The sequence below is a fragment of the Pseudopipra pipra genome, chromosome 15 (assembly GCF_036250125.1).
Source record: "Pseudopipra pipra isolate bDixPip1 chromosome 15, bDixPip1.hap1, whole genome shotgun sequence".
Classification (NCBI taxonomy): Eukaryota; Metazoa; Chordata; class Aves; order Passeriformes; family Pipridae; genus Pseudopipra; species Pseudopipra pipra.
In genome coordinates this window covers 10,881,221-10,901,197 of record NC_087563.1, presented here as the reverse complement: position 1 = coordinate 10,901,197, position 19,977 = coordinate 10,881,221, and the positions used below count along the sequence as shown (strand labels likewise).

General features: G+C 62.2%; 1 protein-coding gene across 4 annotated transcripts; it reads right to left on the bottom strand.

Annotated features, from left to right (window-relative positions):
* Positions 1 to 530: 530 nt before the first annotated feature.
* On the bottom strand, positions 531 to 18,774 carry RNF44 (ring finger protein 44). 4 transcript variants are annotated; one of them, XM_064671871.1, is made up of 11 exons: positions 18,617 to 18,774; positions 6,503 to 6,683; positions 5,902 to 6,118; positions 5,236 to 5,403; positions 4,882 to 5,058; positions 4,535 to 4,696; positions 4,333 to 4,457; positions 4,087 to 4,174; positions 3,825 to 3,946; positions 3,636 to 3,735; positions 531 to 3,388 (listed from the first exon to the last, which is right to left on the bottom strand). In XM_064671871.1, exons 2-11 carry the CDS (start codon positions 6,607 to 6,609, stop codon positions 3,326 to 3,328), a joined length of 1,329 nt encoding a protein of 442 aa, XP_064527941.1. In that variant the 5' UTR covers positions 6,610 to 6,683; positions 18,617 to 18,774; the 3' UTR covers positions 531 to 3,325. The 4 variants fall into 4 exon arrangements, with proteins under 4 accessions (XP_064527941.1, XP_064527940.1, XP_064527944.1 ...); XM_064671870.1 differs by lacking the exon at positions 18,617 to 18,774 and adding an exon at positions 17,938 to 18,077; XM_064671874.1 differs by lacking the exon at positions 18,617 to 18,774 and having other exon boundaries at positions 5,902 to 6,021; positions 6,503 to 6,635.
* Between the last annotated feature and the right edge of the window lie 1,203 nt (positions 18,775 to 19,977).

Here is a 19,977-nt window from a genome sequence, read left to right as displayed (position 1 = left end):
TCCTGATGAAGAGTCACTCTCTGGTTTCCTTGTAGCTCCTTCAGATAATGGAAGGGGCTGTGAGTTCTCCACACAACCTTCTCCAGGCTGAACCACCCCAACTTTCTCAGGCTGTATCCACAGGGGAGGTGCTTGTCCCCTTATCTACTCCATGCTCCCAAGGGCTCTGTGTCCTTATGTAGACGACCCCAGAGCTGGATGCAGCACTCCAGGTCAGGTCTCACCAGAGTGGAGCAGAGGGGCAGAATCCTCTCCCTTGCCCTGCTGCCCACACTGCTCTGGATGCAGCCCAGGACACAGTTGGCTTTCTGGGCTGCCAGCACCCACTGCTGTTCCCATTCCAGCCTTGGGAACGGCATGGTTTGGTGGGTAGCAGCTCTTGCTCCCTCCCTCAGGCTTCCCTGGACTCCCCTCCAAGCCCCTCTCTGGGGCTCTTCCAGCTGCTGCACCTCCACACAGCTGTGCAGTGACAACCAGGGGACCCCATCCCTTCTGAAGCCCCCCCAGAGACAAGAGCTGGGCACAGCATGTTGGTATACATCATACATTTATTAGTGAATATCCCTCTCAAAATCAGCCACAACATTAAAAAAAATAATGATTGCACTACTTGGTCAAGCAGAACTAGCAACTTTCATTTTAAAAAAAGTACAAATCTGTTAAAAATTTCAATCAGTATAATACACATATATATAATACAACATACTAGTTATGTTAAATGCTACAAAACCAATATGATTCCAATGGAATGGAAAAAAACAAACACTTTTAGAGCTTTAAGAACCTTTTTTTTCTATATATTAGCCTTTTTTCAAATACATACATGGGAAAAATGAGGTAACTGTAAAATGTGCAAGTAACAGAGCAAAAAAAATTATATATATATATTTATATATATATATATATATATAAAAACTTTCTAACACAGAACACACGTCCTAGCACCTTCCGGGGAGCCGCGGGGGCCGCGGGGGTCCCACCGGAGGGCCCGGGGACTGGTATAATAGAACAGTAAACAGTCCACTATCCCACCACAGGAATTCATTGGTAAACAGTGGTATCTACAGCGCAGTCAGCAATCACAAACACCCTAAATAATTGTTTTTTAGTATTTTTTTTGTCATTTTTTCTTTTTGTTATTTTTTTTTAAATGATACTTTTAGCTGCTCATTGGAATAAATTCTGCAGCACACGAGCTGTGAGCTTTCGAGTCGCCGTCAAAGGACCGTAAGGCTTTCCTGGCTCCCTGGGCACCGCGAGGGCGGGAGGGGAGGAGGGGGGCGTCTCCGGGGGCGCGCACGGGGACTCCTTTGGTTATCTGTCACTGAGTGAGGGACGGGGAGGGGGCCGGGGTCCTGCTCAAGGGGCACCGAGCCCAGCGGTGCCCGGCGGAGCTGGTGGCGCCAGGCCGGGACCCTCGGCCTCGACGCTCCCCCTGGAGCGTGGCCGCCGGAGAGGTGGGAAAGGGCAGCGAGGGGACTGGCCTGTCGCCCCGCGCCGCTCGCCGGCACCGTGCCCAACCAGGCAGTGACCAGGGCCGGCCCCACCGGTGGCTGGCACTGCCCTGCAGGCATCGCCGTGCCCACCCGTGTGCCGGGCGCGGCCCCTCGCCTCGCACCCGGCCGAGGGCCAGCCCCAGGCCTGCCCCCCGCCCCGCGGGGAGCGGCCCCCTCCCACCCCGGCCCCCTGCACACGCCACCACCGCGGGCGCCCCCCACCCCCGCCGCCGCCTCCCGCCCGGAGGGGCGCGGACCCCGCAGGGACGGCCCTGAAAGTCTCACGGTCCTGCTGTGGCGTTGCGGACATGTGCAGTACAGTGCATGGCAGTATCAGCTGAGCACAAAAACCCCTCTCCCCACCCCCCTCACCCCACAGCCGGCTAGACGTAGCCAAGACCACGTTCCAAGCTGGTCAGACATGCATGCATATTTGTGAACATTTACATAGGGCTGGCGTCCGCTCGGAGGCTCCCAGGCGTCAGCGACGACGCGCCGCAAGGGGAGGGCGGTGCTCTCACCACCACCCCAGCCACCGCCTCCCGTCACCCTCCTCGCTAATTAATCATGCAAAACAACGGCCACGCGGGATTGACGGAGCCGGGTGGCAGTGTGGCAGCTTCTCCTCCAGCCCCGTCGCCCAGCCCCGCACGGGCAGGGGGATATGGCAGCGGGGGGCTGCTCACAGCTCCCCCAGTGCCAGCCGGGGCAGGGCCAGGGTAGCACTGAAAATACACCACGAGGTTATGAATAAAACTCCCTGCTCCGGGGGCTGGGGGGGCACCCGCCGCAGTCCAGTCGGCCCCTGCTGCCCACCGGCCGGGGACACCGCGCCACGCCGTCCAGCCAGCAGGACGGGGCACGGGGCTACCTTGATTTACATTGTCGGGACAGAGAAACAAGAGCAGGAGCCGGGGGCTGGGCAGCACACCGGGGACACCACATGCCCATGGCCATGGGGATGCGGGGCTGGCATCCCTCCTCAGGCCTGGCTGCCTCATGGGATGCCACAGGACTCAGCCCGGGGAGCTGCCAGGCACGGGGGAATGAATAGGGAGAGGGGCCAGGGCCATGACAGCACTGGTCCTCCCACTGGTGAAAGACCCCAAGCAGCCATAACCCTCTGGGGCTCCCTAGGGCACCTGAGGCAGGAAAGGGGTTGAGCCGGGCTGCATGTAAGAGCAGGGACAGAGGCGTTCCTGCCTTCCTGCCCCAGCCATGCCGCAGGGTTGCTGGTGTCCCACCTTGGCCACACCTCCTCTGGACGTCCCGGGGCAGTCCCGGCGCTCCAGTTTGGCTCGGGGTGCCGCCGGCATCAAACCTGCGGCACTCCCTCCTCTCTCCTCCCTGTGTCCTCCTCGAGCAACGCCGAGGGGAGGAGCTGCCTGTGCGCCCCTGGGGCAAACGGCCACGGAACCAAAATCGTGACGGAAATGGAAACAGGAAAAAAAAACTATTATAAAAAAAAAAAATAGTGACAAAGGGAAAAACCACTAATTCCCTAGCGGAGTACAAAGACCTGGAAAAGTGATGGAGCAACAACAGCGTCTTTGGAGCACGAAGGGCATGGCCACGCGCCTCCCACCTCCAGCACAACACGATTCGGGGCCCTGGGAGCGCAGCGGGCAGGTGTCCGGCCGAGTCCGTGCCCCAGCGGGGAGGAGGAGGGCTGGCCGGGAGCCCGGACTGCTCAATGCTCACCACATCCGAGGAGAGGCTTTGGGGAGGGGGGTAAGCGCAGGGTCAGGCCCCAGCAGCGGGCAGCGGCCCTCGCCCCAGCCCGGCGACCTCGTCCTCTAGCGAATTGTGCGGCACAGCGCCCGCCAGCTTCAGTCCGCCTCCCGCTGCACCTCCGACGCGTCCGCCCGGCAGATCGGGCACGTGCGGTTCGCCTGCAGGCAACCAGGGACAAGGGCAAGTGAGCGGGCACCCCACAGCACCAGTGGCACCCACACCCCACTGGCAAGGGCTGGAACCACATCCTGGGAGTGCCTGATCCAGCCTGGCACAGTGCTTGACCCCAACTCCCAGAGCATCCATCCTGTGCTGCAGGGCACTAAGACCACCCAAAAGGCAGCACTCAGCACCCACAGCACTCCAAGAAGCCGCCACGCTCCCCATAGAGGGCACAGGCAGTACCTTTAACCATTTGTCGACACACTTGGCGTGGAACTCGTGGTTGCAGGGCAGGACGCGGAGAAGCTGTCGGGCCTCAAAGTCGCTGAAGCACACGACGCACCTGGAGGAAGCAGCCGTCAGTAGAGCCCCACCTCCAGCCACGGCCCCACCACCAGCCACAGCCCCCAGCACCTCAACAGGCTCACTCACAGGGTCTGCTCAGACTGGTGGCTCTCAGGGTTGAAGCGGTAGGACGGGAGGTGCTCGATGTCTGCTTTGGTGAGTCCCCGTGGCTTGGCCTCTCCCAGCCGCTCGGCCAAGTTCAGCAGTGCCTGGAAGGAGATGCAGCGGCCGGCTTAGCTCATCTGATGTCCCAGCACAGCACCCCTCCAGGCTCTCCCCTCCCAGTAGAGGGATCACCACACCCCCCTCCCCCATCCCATCATCCTGTGGGGAAGCTGAGCCTACACACCTCGTAATTCTCCATCTCCACATCATCCACATCCAGGTCTAGGCTGATCGTGGGCCCCACGGCTGTCGGCGACACAGGAAGCATAGAGCTGGGGGGGAACAATGGGACAGTCAGTGTGGGGCCACAAAACCCAACCTCTGCCCTGGCATCCCCATGGGGGCAGAGCCACCTGTGCCAACACTGTGTTACTGTGTGCCCTATCCACAACACCACCCCTGCCCTACACCATATCCCCCCGGTACTCACAGGAAATAGGGCAGGAAGCTCGGATAGTAGGGGGGCGGCGGTGGAGGGGGTGGCGGTGGGGGCAGCGCCTGTTGCAGACGGTACCGCTGGGTGTTCAGCCGCCGGGGCATCATGTGGGGATATGGCTGCAGGGAGAGACAGGGCACTCAGAGCTGTGCCAGCCCCACAGTGTCCCCAACCCCTCCACGGGACAGAGACTCACCACGCCAAATGGCAGTTCTTGGTGCAGCGGGTCGTGGGGGAGGTAATGCAGCGGCATGGAGGGCGACAGCGTGGGGGCGTGGTGAGACGGGGGGTACGTGAAGCCCGCGATGGGGTGCTGCTCCCCTCGCAGGTCCACGTCATTGTCTATCCTCTGCAGAGGCTGTGGGGGAAACAGTTAGGCTGGGAGAAGCATCCCATATTACACCTCCCCAACACTACCAGGACCCTGGGCACCCTCACCCACCACCTGCAGCTCAGACCCACAGGGGCTGCAGAAGGACAAGACCCAAGGTAGTGTTCGTTGGGCACATCACATCCCCAACCCGTACCCCCACCCCAACTCACCATGCGTGGATGCTGGGCTTGGAGAGGTACAAACTGCCCCAGGGGGGCCATGTGGGGCGGCTGGTGAGGGGGCACTGGCGGCGGGGGTGGGTGCAGGATGTAATGGTCGCTGGAGATGATGGGGGGGAATGTCTGGTAGGAGACGGGAAGCTGTTGCATGGCACATGCCTGAATCAGCTGTGGGGAGAAACAGAGAGAAAAAACGGGGTCAGACACCTCTGCCCCCTTCCCAGGGTCTCCAGCAGACAGACCCTGTGCCCTCAGAAACTTGCACTCCAGTGGGCCTGAGTACCCACACAATCTCTGGGCACTCACGGTCCAGGCTGTCCCCAGGTGTCCCCTGCCATGACTCACCGGGGGTGGGAGGCAGCAGAGCGGGTAGTGCTGTCCACTGAACATCACTGAGCATGCTGGGAGCTGCTGGGTGCTGCACCCAGGGATGTGCTGGCCAGCGTGGATGGGGAAGCCTTGCGTCGTGACGGTGGTAACCGTGTAGGAGAGAGGGACAGGTCCCTGGTGCACCTGAGGATGAGGCGCCAAGGGCACTGTCAGGATACAGCCCTGGCTGAGCTGACCCCATCATGACAGGGTGGCATCAGGGTGTTGAGCACCCAGCACTGGAACACAACGCCTGGCACCACCGTCCCACTGGTGGTGGCCAGAGAAGTGGGCTGAGCACAGGCTCAGTTTCAGGGAGTTTTGGACCCCTCTTTTCTCCCCATAGACAAGCTGGCACAGCCTCCGAGCCAGCACTGCCACCACAGATGACACTGACAGTTGTAACATGAACAACCCTACAAGGGGACTATCCCCAGTTTCTGGGAGCAGGGACAACCCTGGCCACACCCAAGCTGGTACAGGGACCCCAGGATTTAAGTGCTCAGAGGACAAGAGCACCAACAGGCTCAGGACTGGGTGCTCCCAGCAGCAAGTGGTCAGAGGGGACTCAGGGACATGTCACCATTCCGGACATCAGTCCAGGGCCACACTTAGGAGTGGGGCTGGGGCTGCAATACCTACCTGGTCATGCAGATCCACCATGAATGGGTTCTGGTGGGGCGGGTGAGCGGCTGGGTGAAGCATTCGTGGCGGCGTGCTGGGAAGAGCGTAGGCACGGGGCTCATCTACAGGGATGTGCGGCTGCTGGGGGAAGGCAGGGTGCAGCTGGGGCTCATCCTGGCCCAGCAGGGTTGCCAGAGGTCTGTCACGTCGTCCCCACTGACGCCTGGCAGGGGGGCTGCGGGGCCACCGCAGGAGAGAAACAGAGCAGGAGTGACCCCCCAGGCCAGGGGCACCGCAGCCCCGGGCAGGGTGGCTACAGGTGGGTCAGTGCCAGCCCAGTGCCCAGGGCGAGATGCTCAGGGCATTGTGCCAGGCCACATCAGGCTGGGCAGCTCCAGAAACAGCTTCTCTGCTCGCTCTGCAAGTGCCCTCTCAGTGTCTGCAGCACAAAAAGGACCCCTGCTCCCCAGGGACCCCTCAGCCAGGCCAGGTGGATGTGCTTCCCTGTCAATCTCCCCCCAAGTCGCCTGGGAGCCGGTGCCTTGCCCCACCAGGGCCAGAGAACCGACCCTGCGCCCCACACGCCGTGGGGGACAGGGCTCCGCACTGCACCCCGTACCTTCGCCGGAGGTGGTCGGGGCTGCTGCAGGGTCCCCCCGAGAAATGGCGCTGGGCAAAAGGGGCAGAGGGCGGCCGCCTATTCACTGCCAGTTCCCATGGTCGCATTGGTGACGTCGGGAGGCGGATGGGCACGCGGGACCTCAGGCTCCAGGCAGGGAAAGACACCAGCACCTTGGATCCTGTGAGAAGGACAGCCGGGTCACGGCACCTTAACCCCTGGGGCTGCACAGGGCTGCAGGAGCCCCCAGTCCTCCCCATGCCCCAAGCCAGCACAGCACCACCCCAGCTCACTCTCTCACCATCTGCTTTGGGAGAGGGAAGAAAGGAGACACCGAGCACGGCTGGGGCAGCCACTGCACCCACAGACATGCTAGAAGGGGAGGGAGAGGAATTTCAGCCTGCTTGGCCCCTGCTGTGCCCCTAAATGCTGGGAGTCACACCACCCTTTTCATGCCCAGAGACCTGCACAAGTGACACTGAGCCAGCCCAGCATCACTGTCCCCCCCCAGCTCAGCCTGCTGCTCCCTCCCCACAGGAATCATAATGCCAATGGCTGGAGCTCTTGCTGCTGCACCCACCCTCTCTCCTGGAGCTGGATACAGCTCTGAGGGGGATAGGAAGAGCCCATCCCCACCCCATCCCATCCCCCCATTACTGTCCCTCCCCTGCATGGCCAGAGCTACCCCCCCATGCATGACAGAGACACAGAGTGAGAGAGAAGCACTTGTTTTTGGCACAGAGAAAAGCAAGTAGTGAAGGGCCCTGAGGCTGTGGCAGCATCCCGGCTGCTCGATGGCCAATGGGGAGCCTGAGCAACAGCGTGGGGGGTTTCCAGCATGTCCTTGGCCAAGATTGGCTCCAGTGCTGGTCTGGGGGCTGCTCTCTCTTGTTGGACTCCCACACATCCTACTCTGGAGTGACACTGCTGCCCTGGTGGCAGGCGCAGGGGCTGGTGAGGGCAGTGGGGCTCACGGCCCTGCTGTGTCAGGGCTGTGCACCTCAACTCCCTGCTGCACACAGGGCACAGCCGCACATCCCTGTGGAGCAGGGGACAGGCACGGGCTGTGTCGAAGCCAGGCAGGCAGCTCTGCTTCCCCAGCTGCTTCCAGATGCAGTGGGACAGTGGGAACACAGGCAGGCAGACTGGGAACAGAGCCCTGGCCCTAGCCCTGCCCCATCCCCCCTCCAGCACCCAGGCTGGCTGGTGTCCTCATATCAGAGCCCCCTCCCACCACACAGTTCAGCCCCCCCAGTCCCAGTGAAGCTTGGCACCGCACAGAGGAGACATCTGCACAGGCTCTGGTTTCCAGAGTCCCAAAAGGGCCTTCCATGGCTCCATGTGTGTCCAACACCCTCCCTGGGCACCCTCCCACTGCCCAGCTTCCTTCAGCCTCCACAGCCAGCAAGTGGAAGCAGCCGTGGCCTTGGCACTGCAGCCCACCTGCCCCTAAATCCAGCCCACCTGCAGACTGGTGCCCTCCCAGACCAGCTCCTTCAGCCCCACCTCCTCCTCAGTGCCCACGGCAAAGGCACACTGGAGGCAAGAAGGGCACCTGAAGCCTGGGGAACACTGCTCAGCCCGAGGACAAGGCTGAGAGGGGGTCTCAGCCCAGCAGCGAGAAGCTGCAATGTCACTTTTGGGTGATGGGCATTGGCAAGCACAGTGATATCTCACCAGGGTGAGCTCTGTGCCACACACAGGTCTCTTCTTAACTTCACTTCCATCTACTACACTACTGTAAAAGCTGAAAGCAAATTTCTCTCTTTGTTTTGAGAGGAATAAGGAAAAACAAGCAAAAGCCACAGGCTAAACCCCAAGGAACCTGTCTGTGACTGCTGCCAGGGAATGGGGGTCTGCCAGAGCAGGGGATCTGCACCACAGGGGGTTTATTCTGTCCCCCTCAAGGCTCTGCTTAGCTGCCGTGTTCCCCTGTGTGGGCTGGAGGCCAGGGCACAGCAGCAGGCCAGGTTTAAGCCCACTCCCCAGAAGCCTCCCTGATCTGTTACTGCTTCCAGTTCCACATCCTCACTCTCGAAGCACACGTGGTACCAAGGCCCTGCGTGACCCGGTGGGCACCTTCTAGACCAGACACCACAGGGATGGGCTTCAGGATGGGCAGTGCTTCCGCAGAGGCACACTGAAGCCACACAGGGACTCGCCTGTTCGCGGGACCTCCGGAGCAGTGGGGGCTGCCTGGGCTCCCAGCACGGCACCTCGAGGCGGGACATCCCCGACTCGCGGACACGGTGGTGGCCCGGCCCCCGTCCTGCCACAACCAGCACCCCCAAGGCACCCACCCTCTTGCCCCACGCGGGCACACCCGGCTCTCTCCGTCGCACTCGTGGCTGGGAGCCAGCGGCCATCCCGGGCAGGGTGGCCGCGACCCCGCGGAGGTCACCGCAGCCCCGCACCGAAGGGCACCGCGATCCCCGCAGCCCTTCGGAGGGGCGGAGGGAGGCGACTCCCGGGCCCCGCCGAGAACAAAGTTAGCAGCGCGCCAGCGCTCACGCCCGGTGCCATCTGCTCGGGCAGAGCCGGGCTCCGGGGCTGCCGGGGGAGCCGCCCGCTCCGACGGTGCTGCCACCCCATCGCCGGCTCCGTCCCGGCACCCCCAGCTCCCCCGAAGCCCCTTCCCCGCCGCTCCCCCGGGAGCGGGGTCACCGGTGGCCCCGCCGCACCGGCAGCCCCTTCGGAAGGCCGACCCCGACACCAAACCCGACCCGAGCTCGGCTCCCGGATCTCCGGGACGGCGACGCGCGGCGGAGCGAGCGGCGCATCCCGAAGCGCACCGACGGGGCGCCCCGCCGTGCAGCACCCCGGGGAGGCACCGCGGCCACCGGCCCCCGGCACCGCACCCCGGGCCGCGGCCCTCGCCGCAGAGCCCCGCTGGTGCCGGTGTCGGTGCGGGCGCGGAGCTGTGGCTTTAAGAGCGGCCGCTCCGGGGCCATGTGCTCGGCGCCAAACAAAAGCAATAACAAAGGCGGCCGCCGGGCCCCGCCGCCGCCGCCCGGGACAGGTGCCGCCGAGGGTCCGGGGGGCGGCCCCCGCCCCCGCCCGCTCACGCCCCCCCCGGCCCGCACGTACCTGCACCGATGGCCTGGGCCGCCGCTCCGGTGCCGCCGCGGCGCCCCCGCCCCCTCCCTCCCGCCGCTCTTTGTTCGCCGACGCCGGGCCCGGGCCTGCCCCCCCCGCCGGCCCGCCGCTGGCCCTCCCCTCCCTCCCTCCCGCCCGCCTCCCGCCGGGCCGGCCCCCTCCCCGCCGCCGCTGTTTCCGGTGCCTCTTTGTTTTGCGCGGCGCGGGGCGGCCGCGGCGGGTGCGTGTCCCTTTAAGAGCCGGCGGGACGCGCCGGGCCGATGCCAGCGCTCGGGGGCACCGGGGGCGCGCGCGGGGGCGGGGGGGACCGGGGGCACCGGGGGGGGCGGCGCGGCGCGCGCGCGTCCCACGTGACCAGGCGTGTCACGGTCCGCAGCCATCTTGGAGCGCGGGGCCGCCACGCGGGGCAGCGACCCCCGCCCGGGACCACCGGGTCGGGCCCGGAACGGGGGCACCGGGCACCCGCTGCCCTACTCAGGGGGCCCGGCCCCAGCCACCTCACCCCGCTGGGACAGCCCTCACGGCTGAGGGCATCTTACCTGCGGCTGTGTTCCCCCGGGCCCCAGCCCCGTGAGCCCGGTGGGTAACGGGGACGGCAGCACCGTGTGCCCGGGCATCGCCGTGCTGCCGCTGCCAGATGGGCGGAAAAGTCCAGGCTAGGGGATAGGGAAGCAGGAGCTCGGCCCCCCTGCCACCTCCCCCACTGGGACGGGAGCACGGACGAGCTGCTCCCCTCCCGCTCTGCACATCAAGCCCTACCGACAGCTCTGCCAGGACGTCTCACGCTGTACAATCTTCTATGCACTAGAAAAGCCCCTTTTGCTTTAGAAAAGCCTCCAGCTCTCTCACAGTTATTAAACAAGGAGCAGGAACTACTTCGACCATCTCCTGCACACCTGCAGCTCACCTGAGCAAGTCCCCTGGCTGGTGGCTAACGCTGGGAGCTGTACGCTGAGAGGCCGAGCCACCGGCTCCCAGGAGCCTTACAACGGGAGGCTGTGCCACCGGCTCCCTGGGAACCACACACCAGGAGGCTGAGCCCCCGGTTCTCAGCTTGGGAGGCTGAGTCGCCGGCTCCTCGGGGGCCGCTCACCAAGACAAGCCAGCAGCTCCCCGTGTGCCCCCGGAGCCCCGCTCAGCGCCAGTCAGACCCCCCTGCTCAGGGCAGTGCATCGCAGCAGCTTCGCTGAGAGGCAGATGCTGCAGCCGAGCCAAATTTCCCCCGGTTACAACCACACTTAGAAATTCCCAGGTAGGCGAGCGAGCCAGCCGGCAGCCCTGATGTAATGCCTATAAACCAGCCTTCCCCTGACAGCTGGGTTTTAAAGTGCTAACAACCAAAAGGGAGCTAATTAATTTGTAGCATCACCCCTTTCAAAGAAGACCTCAGCTCGATGATTTAACAATTCAGTAGCTCATCACTTCGATGAGCAGTTGGATTCAGCTTTGCCCCAGCCCAGCCCTGTGCCCAGATCCCTCCAGGCCTCTCTCAAGGCCAGTTTGACAGCTTTTACCTCCTCACCTCAAATCCAGGAACGCAGGAGAAACCACACTAGGCTCAAGGACCTCCCAGGACATGGAGGATCCAGGGGCAAGCTCCCTCTACCACGACTGTCAATGGCACCATGGCCAACTGCTTCTGTCCCCATGGTAGGGGACATAGGACAGGAAGGCAGCACAGTGGGGCAGACCTATGATGGAGTCAGATCCATGTGCTCACACAGGCACCCCAGGAGGAACAGCCAAAGGACTGAATCAGCCCAGATCTGAACAACCACCCTCCAGGTCTGCTCTATTACAGCCTCTTTGCTCCAAGATTTGGGGACTAGAGGGAAGAGAAGGAAAACAGCACTCTGCCCTTTGACCTTGCCACTGTTTGTGAGCACAGGCAGCACTGCACCTTCACAAGACTGCCAGGACACAGCCTGATCCTGGGCAGAGCACCGGCAGCAGGCAGAGGCCACAGATGGTGGATATCTGTGCAGACACTCCCTGCGGACCCGCTCTAGCGTCACCAGCTCCCCCGTGGCCAGCAGCTATCGATGTCCTCAGGACAGCGTTGGGAGAAGCCATCGATGGAGCACAGCTCACATGCTGCTCCTGCTCCCTGCCCAGCCAGGCTGGATCATTCCTGTGACACAGCCACACTGCCAGCATGGACAGGGCACTGCACATGCAGCTTCAGGGCCAGGGCATGTGGAAGTGGCTCAGCCCACCCTGCCCTTCGCTGTCTCAGGAACACAGCCACCAACATCACAGTGCTCCAGGTGCAAAGTTCTGCCTGAAGAGCCACTTCAGGAGCCCAAGCGATGCTACAGCAAGGCTGGCCACAGACACTGGTCAGTGCATCTGGGCCAGGACAAGGGGCCCCAGCCCAGCCACCAAGACCTGTGACACTTCTGGTGAGCAGGACGCCTAGTGCCGGGCAGCAGCCTTAGAAAGCTCTGTACCTGCAGGGGCTGCTCAGGCTGAACTCAACTGCTCTGCAGCCAACGGGTGGCCCATCCTCTCCCTCCCAAGAGCTGGGGGCCAGCAGAATGAAGCCTCGCCGAGCCCAGGCTCTTAAAGATACCATCTGCTGCTGCAGGCATGCTGCCTCCTTTGCCCCATATATAGGTCAGGTCTGACACAGGATTAGCAAGGGTGATCCAGTGGTGAGAGCGCATCTCCCACTGGAGGTTTGCTCTGCCCCCTATGCTCTCCCCGACACCCAACATGCCAATGCCTCGCTTTTGTGCTCTCCCTGGTCTCTCACACAAGTCCAGGGAGATGAAGAGGCCCCAGATCCTTCTCTCTTCTTCTCAGCGCCTGGAAAAAGGTGGTAAGAAACCAGCACCAAGCACGCAGAAGCTCCCTATGCTGCGGGGAGCAGGAGTGTCCCCGTGCTACCCAAGGCCAAATGCAAGCACCAGAGGACATGGGACACCCTCACATTGGCAGGGTGAAGCACTTCTCCGCTGTGGAGACAGAGGAGTGAGGGGCTCCCTCCCTGCTCCACACACCCGTAGCCAAGTTCACCGGCAGCGGAGGCAGGACGCCTCCGCCTGATCACACGCCACCCACTCCCACCCCCGGGCTGACAGCACTCCCATCAAACGCCTCCAGCCACACACACAGTGGAGGATGCTGACATGAGGAGCGAGTAGCTGCACAGGCAGCGGAACTGATAACGCCCAGTTTCCTGTCGATCTCTCCCACGTGGATTCTCTGATGTCTAATAGCACGGCTGAGCTGCACTGCAGAGGGAGAACTAGCAGCACCTTCCTCCCCAAGAGCCGGAGCCTGTAGCAAGCCGAGACCTCTGAGACATCATCCACACACCTAACAGCTACCCCAGCTGACACCATCCAGCAAGTTCAAAGCAGAGAGGAGAATGCTCGCAAACGAACAATAAGCTTGCAGCTTGCACAAGCCTTCATTTCCTTAGGACAGGGTAAATAATCTGCAGAGATATCTCCACTTTCCTTCGTTTGCCCTAGAAACACCAGCACAACCTGAATAGCATGACCAGAAGGCTGCTGGTGCAGCAACTGGGTCCAGCTCAGGCACCTCTGTAGCTGAACAGCATCAAGAAACAGGTTCCACATCTCAGTTGCACACGGGTGGGGGGAGAAGAGCAAATGCCTGGGCAGCCTCCACAGTCCTTCCCTTGCTTCCTACCAACAGAGCTTGCAGTTCAGGACTCCATACTCCTCTGCATTTCACCTTTTAGTTCTCATTTCAAAGAGCCCTTTCCTAAAACACATCCAATCTCTCCTTGGGCAGAGCCAACCCAGGGAGCAGGGATTCAGTCCCCACTCCCCATCCCCACACAGCATCCCTGGAGTCCCCAGCTCACTTGCCACCTCTCCACAAGCATCCCTTCGAGTCCAGCCCGCTTGCTACATGCTGTGGACAGTGCTAATGGCATCTGCCAAGCAAGGGATCAAGAGCAGGAGGGGCTGGGCTCCAGACACCTTTCCCACTGCTCCCCAGCTGTGCTCAGGCAGAGCAGCTCCAGCAAAGGAGCTCCAGGGGCAAAGCCAGGAGCTGGTGGATGGCGAAGACCAATTTCATTACCTCTCAGCAAAATGAAGCGTCTCTTGAAAGCACTAGTGACAGTCAGGAAGTTGGGCTGGGTGTTTTGTTTTGCATTTTAAGAAGCCTGCGGGGACACCGACAACCTGCAACGATCACTTTCAGAAAGGAGCTCAGAGAAATTCATGATTTTCAGCAACCACTTACCCTCCTTTGTCCTTGATTTAAGATTTGTCAAGAGGCTGCTTACAAGATGCATCGAAACAGGCAGTGACCACTGCCCTAAATGCGAAGGAGGTTTGCTGCAATATCTTCCCAGTACATCACTCACAGAACCCCACACCAGTGCCTGGGGATGGCTTTAAGAGCAAAAACATGACTTTCAAGCTGACAGCCCCCGCGCACAAAGCACGGCTGTGCAGTGACAAGAGAGCAGCCTGGGGCACAGGAGCTGCCTGACCTCTGCTACAGCTCTTGCCAGTGGATTTTTATTGTTCGCCACTTTCCTAAAGCGCAGGCACGGAGAGAAAAGCAACTAAGACACTGGGCTCAAAATGAAAACGCTGCCAGGGAGCCCCACCAGCACAGCAGGGAAAAGACAACCTGCCGGAGGGGACCACAGCTTGGCGCTGCCAGGTTGGGGGAAAGAAGGATCAGAGCATGAGCCCTCCCTTTCCAGGGGCAACAGCGAGAGGTGCTGGAGGCCTGGACCACCACAACACAGGCTCACACAAGAGGAAGCAGCTCCTAACACAAAGCATTGCAGGCCAGTCCTCTGCTCTGTATGGTCAAGCTGAAATCCTTCATCCTGCTTTCCAGAGTAGCCAAGGAAAGCCCAGAGCTACAGCTCCACAGCCAGCGAGGCCAGCTCTCCAGGGATCAAGCTGCAGCTGGAAAATAATATTCCCAAGGCCCATCATGAGTGCTGCTTGCTGGGGACGCTGCTTGCCTTGCCCTCTGCCATGCAAGTAGCAAAGTGTGGAGCCCTCCCAAACCACTCTGCTCCAGAAAACCCAAACACCCCATATTGCACATGGGCACCCTGGGCTGCTCATGCCCTCCAGAAAATGGCTCCTGCCCTGAAATACTGAGGACTTGTGGATACAAGGGCAAAGGAAAGGATAAGCACCATGGTGCAGCTCTGCTTCCCAGAGAATCAGCAGGCTGGCTTCTCCCAACACCTCTGCGAGCCGACAGCACGGATCCATGCTGCTCCCCTCCAGAACTGACCTGTCTCAGGGAGCCATGCAACATTCTTGTGCATCTCCGTGACTACAGGGCTCAGGGCCGGGCTCTCCCAAGTTCCTGCACACCACTGTCAGAGGGCCTTTGGGAGGGCTCCCCAGGACCAGCAGCTTCCTTGGATGTTTTAGCAGCCTCTGGCCACATCAGACTGAACCCTGTGGGCTATGCCTGCCTGGTGGGTACGCAAACCTCTTGGCCAACCATTCACCTACACAGGGCAGGTGACGAACCATGTTCCTCCAGCTTGGTCCAAGCAGGGAGCCAAGAGATGGTGGGAAAATGCTATGCACCAGCTCCTTGATTCAGAAATTAAAAACTAAAAGCATCCATAAGCCAGGCTTTTCCACCAAAGACCAGCACTGTGCCGCTTGCTGCCACCACCTCCTGAGCTGTGCCCGTGGCTGGGCTCACGTGACAGTGGAGTGGATGCACACGGGAGGAGTGGCTGTAGTGACAGCGTTACAGCTGGTGTCCGACACACGGCTGAGCCCAGTGAGTCCCAGCGCTCTGCAGCTCTGCTTTACAAACCCCGCACACTGCGCAGGTACAGGGGTGTCAGTGACAGCTCGCTGTCCACGGCCCCGGGAAGTGACACCTGGAGGGACACAGCCTCCTGAACTCCCTGATGTCCACCAGAGCAAGGACAGGCCCACACAAAGCCCAAGGGATAAGGAGAGCTGTTCTTACACCAGCCCCAACTGCCCAGGGCTAGCCCCTCCATTATTTGAGCACAGAAGCCCCCACCGGGAAGCAGGGACACCTGGCAGGACAAGCAGGACTTTGCCCTGTCCTGCTCTGCTCTGAGTGACTTCACATCACTCCCCACACTGCCCTCGGTGGCAGGACTGCAGACACCTGGGAGAAAAGTGCTGCAAGCTGAAGCCCAGCCCCTACCTGCCAGCTGTTATTTCATTCCTCTAACAGGTCCATAAACGAAGGATAATTAAATCTCTCGTAAACTCTCTTCCATTTAAAATAAAAATCTATAGTCCCTATTTCATTAGCTGGCTCTGGGTTTTACAGCTTGATCAATTCCCCTCGCAGAGCCCCAGTCCGGGGCAGGCAGATGCAAACACACAGCTTTCACGCTGTGGATCAATGGGGATTCGCAGTCTCCTCTCCCCATTCCTTGTTCCCCACTCACCGAAGGGAGCCAGGCAGTGCAGCAGGTAAGGACGGTGTGTTTCACTGCTCAGGGGAACACCACTGCCATGTGTGGCTTCAGAGGTCAGAGTTAGTGCCTGGCAAGAGCAGAGGCAGTGGCAATTCTCCCCCTCCAGTGAAGGAAGAGCCCAGCATGGGGCCCAAAAAACACAGCCATGACCCTAAAGGCAAAGCAACACAGCACATAGACAAGGTGATACCTCCCCACTTGCTCCACAGTGAAGAGGGACAAGGCTCAGCCTCCCATGACTGACAGCTGGAGTCAGAGCCCACCAGAAGCATCAACTGAGAACTAGGAGCAGCCACCACAACTCCAACCTCTCCACACACAAAACGGAAGAGACTCGTCACAGAGACCCGAGTACACAGGCTCCCCATTTCCTGTCCTTCCAGGCCCTCTGCTGCTGCCCTGCCACACACCACCTTCACCCTGCCACCCTGCCAGTCTGGTGGGCTCTAGATGGCTCTCATCACCCCTGCAAGCCTCTCCCTCCACTGCAGTGGGAGCTTCCAGCACTGGCAGCAGATGGAAGGATCACAGCAGCAACCAGAGCTGCACAGAGAGCAGCCAGGCAGAGCCCAGGGAGCAGAGATCAGTGTGCCAGGCAGTCCTTGCCCTGGGCCAGCACCCAGGTGCTACCCAGTACCTATCACACCATTTCCCTCCACTCCAGGCACGTATCCCTCCCTCTCCTGGCCTTTGCTCATCCAGAAAGCAGCAAGTTGCACAGTCCTGGTCATGCCAGAACACATTGTGGAGGCAGCCCCAGGGGGCAGGTCTAGAAACCCTGGCCCAGCGAGCTCTGCCCTGTCCACACAATGCCAGTGATGGACAGACCACACCACCAGGGCCCAAATCCCAATCTGACCCACCTTTGGGCATGCCAGCACACTGGTACCTGCCAGGAGACATCAGGGCTGGTCGCTGGGACACTGTACAGCCACCACTCAGAGCACTCGCTCCAAGCAAAGTTGGGGGGGACAAAGCCCTGCCACCCCACTGAGATTCCCTGCACATCTGCAGGGGAGTGACACTGGAGCCTCCCAAACACACATAGGTGCCTCCTCCCTCACCTCCCATGCCAACACCTGCCCTGTCTCTGCTCCCACTGCAGGGAGGCATGGAAGGGCCACAGTCCACCTGCGAAACCAAACCCACTGCTGAGGGGCGTGATGCCACCCGGCCAGCTCCAAAGCAGCCACCCAAAGGTGACAAACAAAGGCGCCCAGCAGGCACTCTGCATTAGCAGTATTTTTAGACACCACTATGGAGCCGGCCTTATTATTTTCATTGCAACGTGCATAATTACCCACCATGCACCGCAGTGACATCAGACGCAGCCGGCTCCCCTCCGACAGCCGCTCCTCCTCCCGGGGCTCCTGCCTGGCCTCGGGGACCCACCTGCCCTGCCGGTCTCTCCCCTGCCCATCTCCCCGGGGCACAAGGCCCCATTTCGAGGGGGACCTCGAGGTCCTGGGGCGTCAGGGCCGACATGAGCACAGGTGGCAGAGGGACAGGGCGAGGCAGTGGCACGGTGAGGAGGCGAGCACGGGGACGAGCTCCGGAGCTGCGGACACACGGCCAGTTGTGCTGGAGCACAAGGCTGGTGCAGAGCTGGCAGACAAGGCACCAGCACAAAACCGAGCAATGCTCGTGGGAAGAGGGGCACGGAGAGACAGCACCTGCCTGGCCGCGGGGTTCAACTGCCCAGGAGAGCAAACCCGGGGCCACATCCCAGATGCCCACAACCCGGTCCCACACCTCCTCCGTGGGACAGGGCTGCCACGGGCCCCGCACACAGCCCACGTTGCCAGCACAGACCCTGCAGGGCCGGTGGCACAGCCTGTCCCACTGCCACCACCCCGGATGCCACCATCACCGCCCCGGCAGTTCAGGCCCATTTGTTTCCTACCTCTTCCCCAAACGCAACTTTCCGAAGAACTTCACTACTTCCCCTCCCGTCCCCTCTCACACGCCGGGGCTTGCACAGCTCACGGGGTGCAGGGGCACAGCGGACGGGGCACCCCGGGGTGCGCAGCAGGGCAAGGACACAGCACCAGCCTCGGCAGGAGCCGCCGACCCCCGCCCGGCCGGGGCCGCGGGAGCCCCCGAGAAGAGGCTCGGGCCGGGGCAGGCCCGGGCAGCCCCCGGGGCCGGCAGGGATTCCCTCCGTCCCCGCTGCCCCGGGCAGGCCCCGCCACGGGGCCCTTTCTCCCCGCGGGGCTCTCCGGGCACCGGTGGCTCCTCCCACCGCCGTGCGGCCGCACCGGGCCCAGCTGCGCTTTACGGCCGCTCCCCCGGTGTCTCGGTGCCCCGAGCAGCTGCCGCCGCCCCCGCCCGCCCCGGCCATCCGCCCCCTCTGCGCACCGGGCCGGGCCCGGCACGGCCGCCCCCGCCGCACCGGGCCGCGCTCGCTCCGCCAGCCCCGCATCCGCCCCATCGCTCCGGGCCCTGCCTGCCGTCCTCCCCGCCCCGCTGCCCCGGTGCTGGCCCCCCCATTCCCTCGGCCCCGGGCCCTGCCCGCCGCCTCCACCCGGGGCACCGGCCCTGTCCGCGCAGCCCGGGCCTGCGACCGCCGCCGCACCCCGTACCTGCGGGAGGCGCTCCCCCGGCGCTCGGTGCCGTGCCGCGGCGCTGCCCGCCGCTCAGCCCGCTCGCATGGCGCGGCAGCCGGGCCCGCCGGGCTCCGTGTCCGTGCCGGTCCCGGTGCCGCTCCCGGTGCCGCTCCCGCTCCGGCCTCAGCCCCGCCTCATGGCGCCCCCGCGCTCGTCGCGCCGATGGAACCGGCCGCGCCACGCCGCCCTCCCCCCCCCCCGCGCCGCGCCAATGGGCGCGCCCGCCGCCTCCTGCCGTACTGCGCCCAAGAGCGACGCCAACGAAACCGCGTGCCGGGGCGATCCGGCCGTAATGCTCCGAGTGGCAGCGCAACAGACGCAAGCCTGGGTGGTGCTGGAGAAGATCACAGAAATCACAGAATCACGGAGTCAATTAGGTTGGAAAAGACCTCTGAGATCATCGAGTCCAACCTATGACCGAACACCACCGTGTCAAGTAGACTAGGGCGCTGAGTGCCACATTCAGTCATTCCTAGAACACCTCCAGGGATGGTGACTCTACCACCTCCCTGGGCAGCGCATTCCAATGTCTAATCACCCTTTCTGTGGAAAAATTCCTCCCAGTGTCCAATCTAAACCTTCCCTGGCGTAGCTTGAGACTATGTCTTCTCATCCTGTCGCTGGCTGTCTCGGAGAAAAGGCCGCCCTCCACCTGGCTATGATCTCCTTTCAGGAAGTTGTAGATGTCCCGGGACAGCCCTGGGAGATATAGAAGTGTCCCGGGGCAGCCAGGGCCGGTTTTCAGAGGGGTGTCCAGCACTAGCCCCGGGGGTCTCAGAAGGGGCATCCTGGGCTAGCCCTGGTGGTGGGGAGTCTGTGAGGGTGTTCTGGGGCAGCCTTTGCAGGGCTTGAGACAATGCTGGATCAGCTCTGGGGAGGTTTGCTGGGGGTGGTGTCACAGTCTGGTCCCTGTAGCCTCTTCTCTGAGGGCTCCCTGACCCAGTGTGGGGTGATATGGGGACCTCAGAGCAGGCTGAGTGTCTGGGGCGACCCCAGAGCTTCTTCAGCATCCAGACCCTGTGGGTTCCCCAGGGAATAGGGGTAAAGGGGCCCAGGGCCATGGAGGCAGGGGTTCAGCAGGCCCAGGGCTGGCCGTGCCCCCCCGCACCACCTCCCAGCCCTCTTCTGCCTGAGCAGAGCTGGACAATCTGTCCTTGTCCCCAGCAGGTCTGAAGTAGGTCAGGGAGGCTTGGCCAAGCCCCTGGGGAGGGGAGTGGGTGGCAGGGGGGTGCAGAGGGCCCCAGGCACCCGCCCCAGTGGCCACACCACAGGTTTGGTGCCCACCCCTTGTCCCAGTGGGACCCCGGTGTCCCCACCCCAGGGACATGGCCATGCAG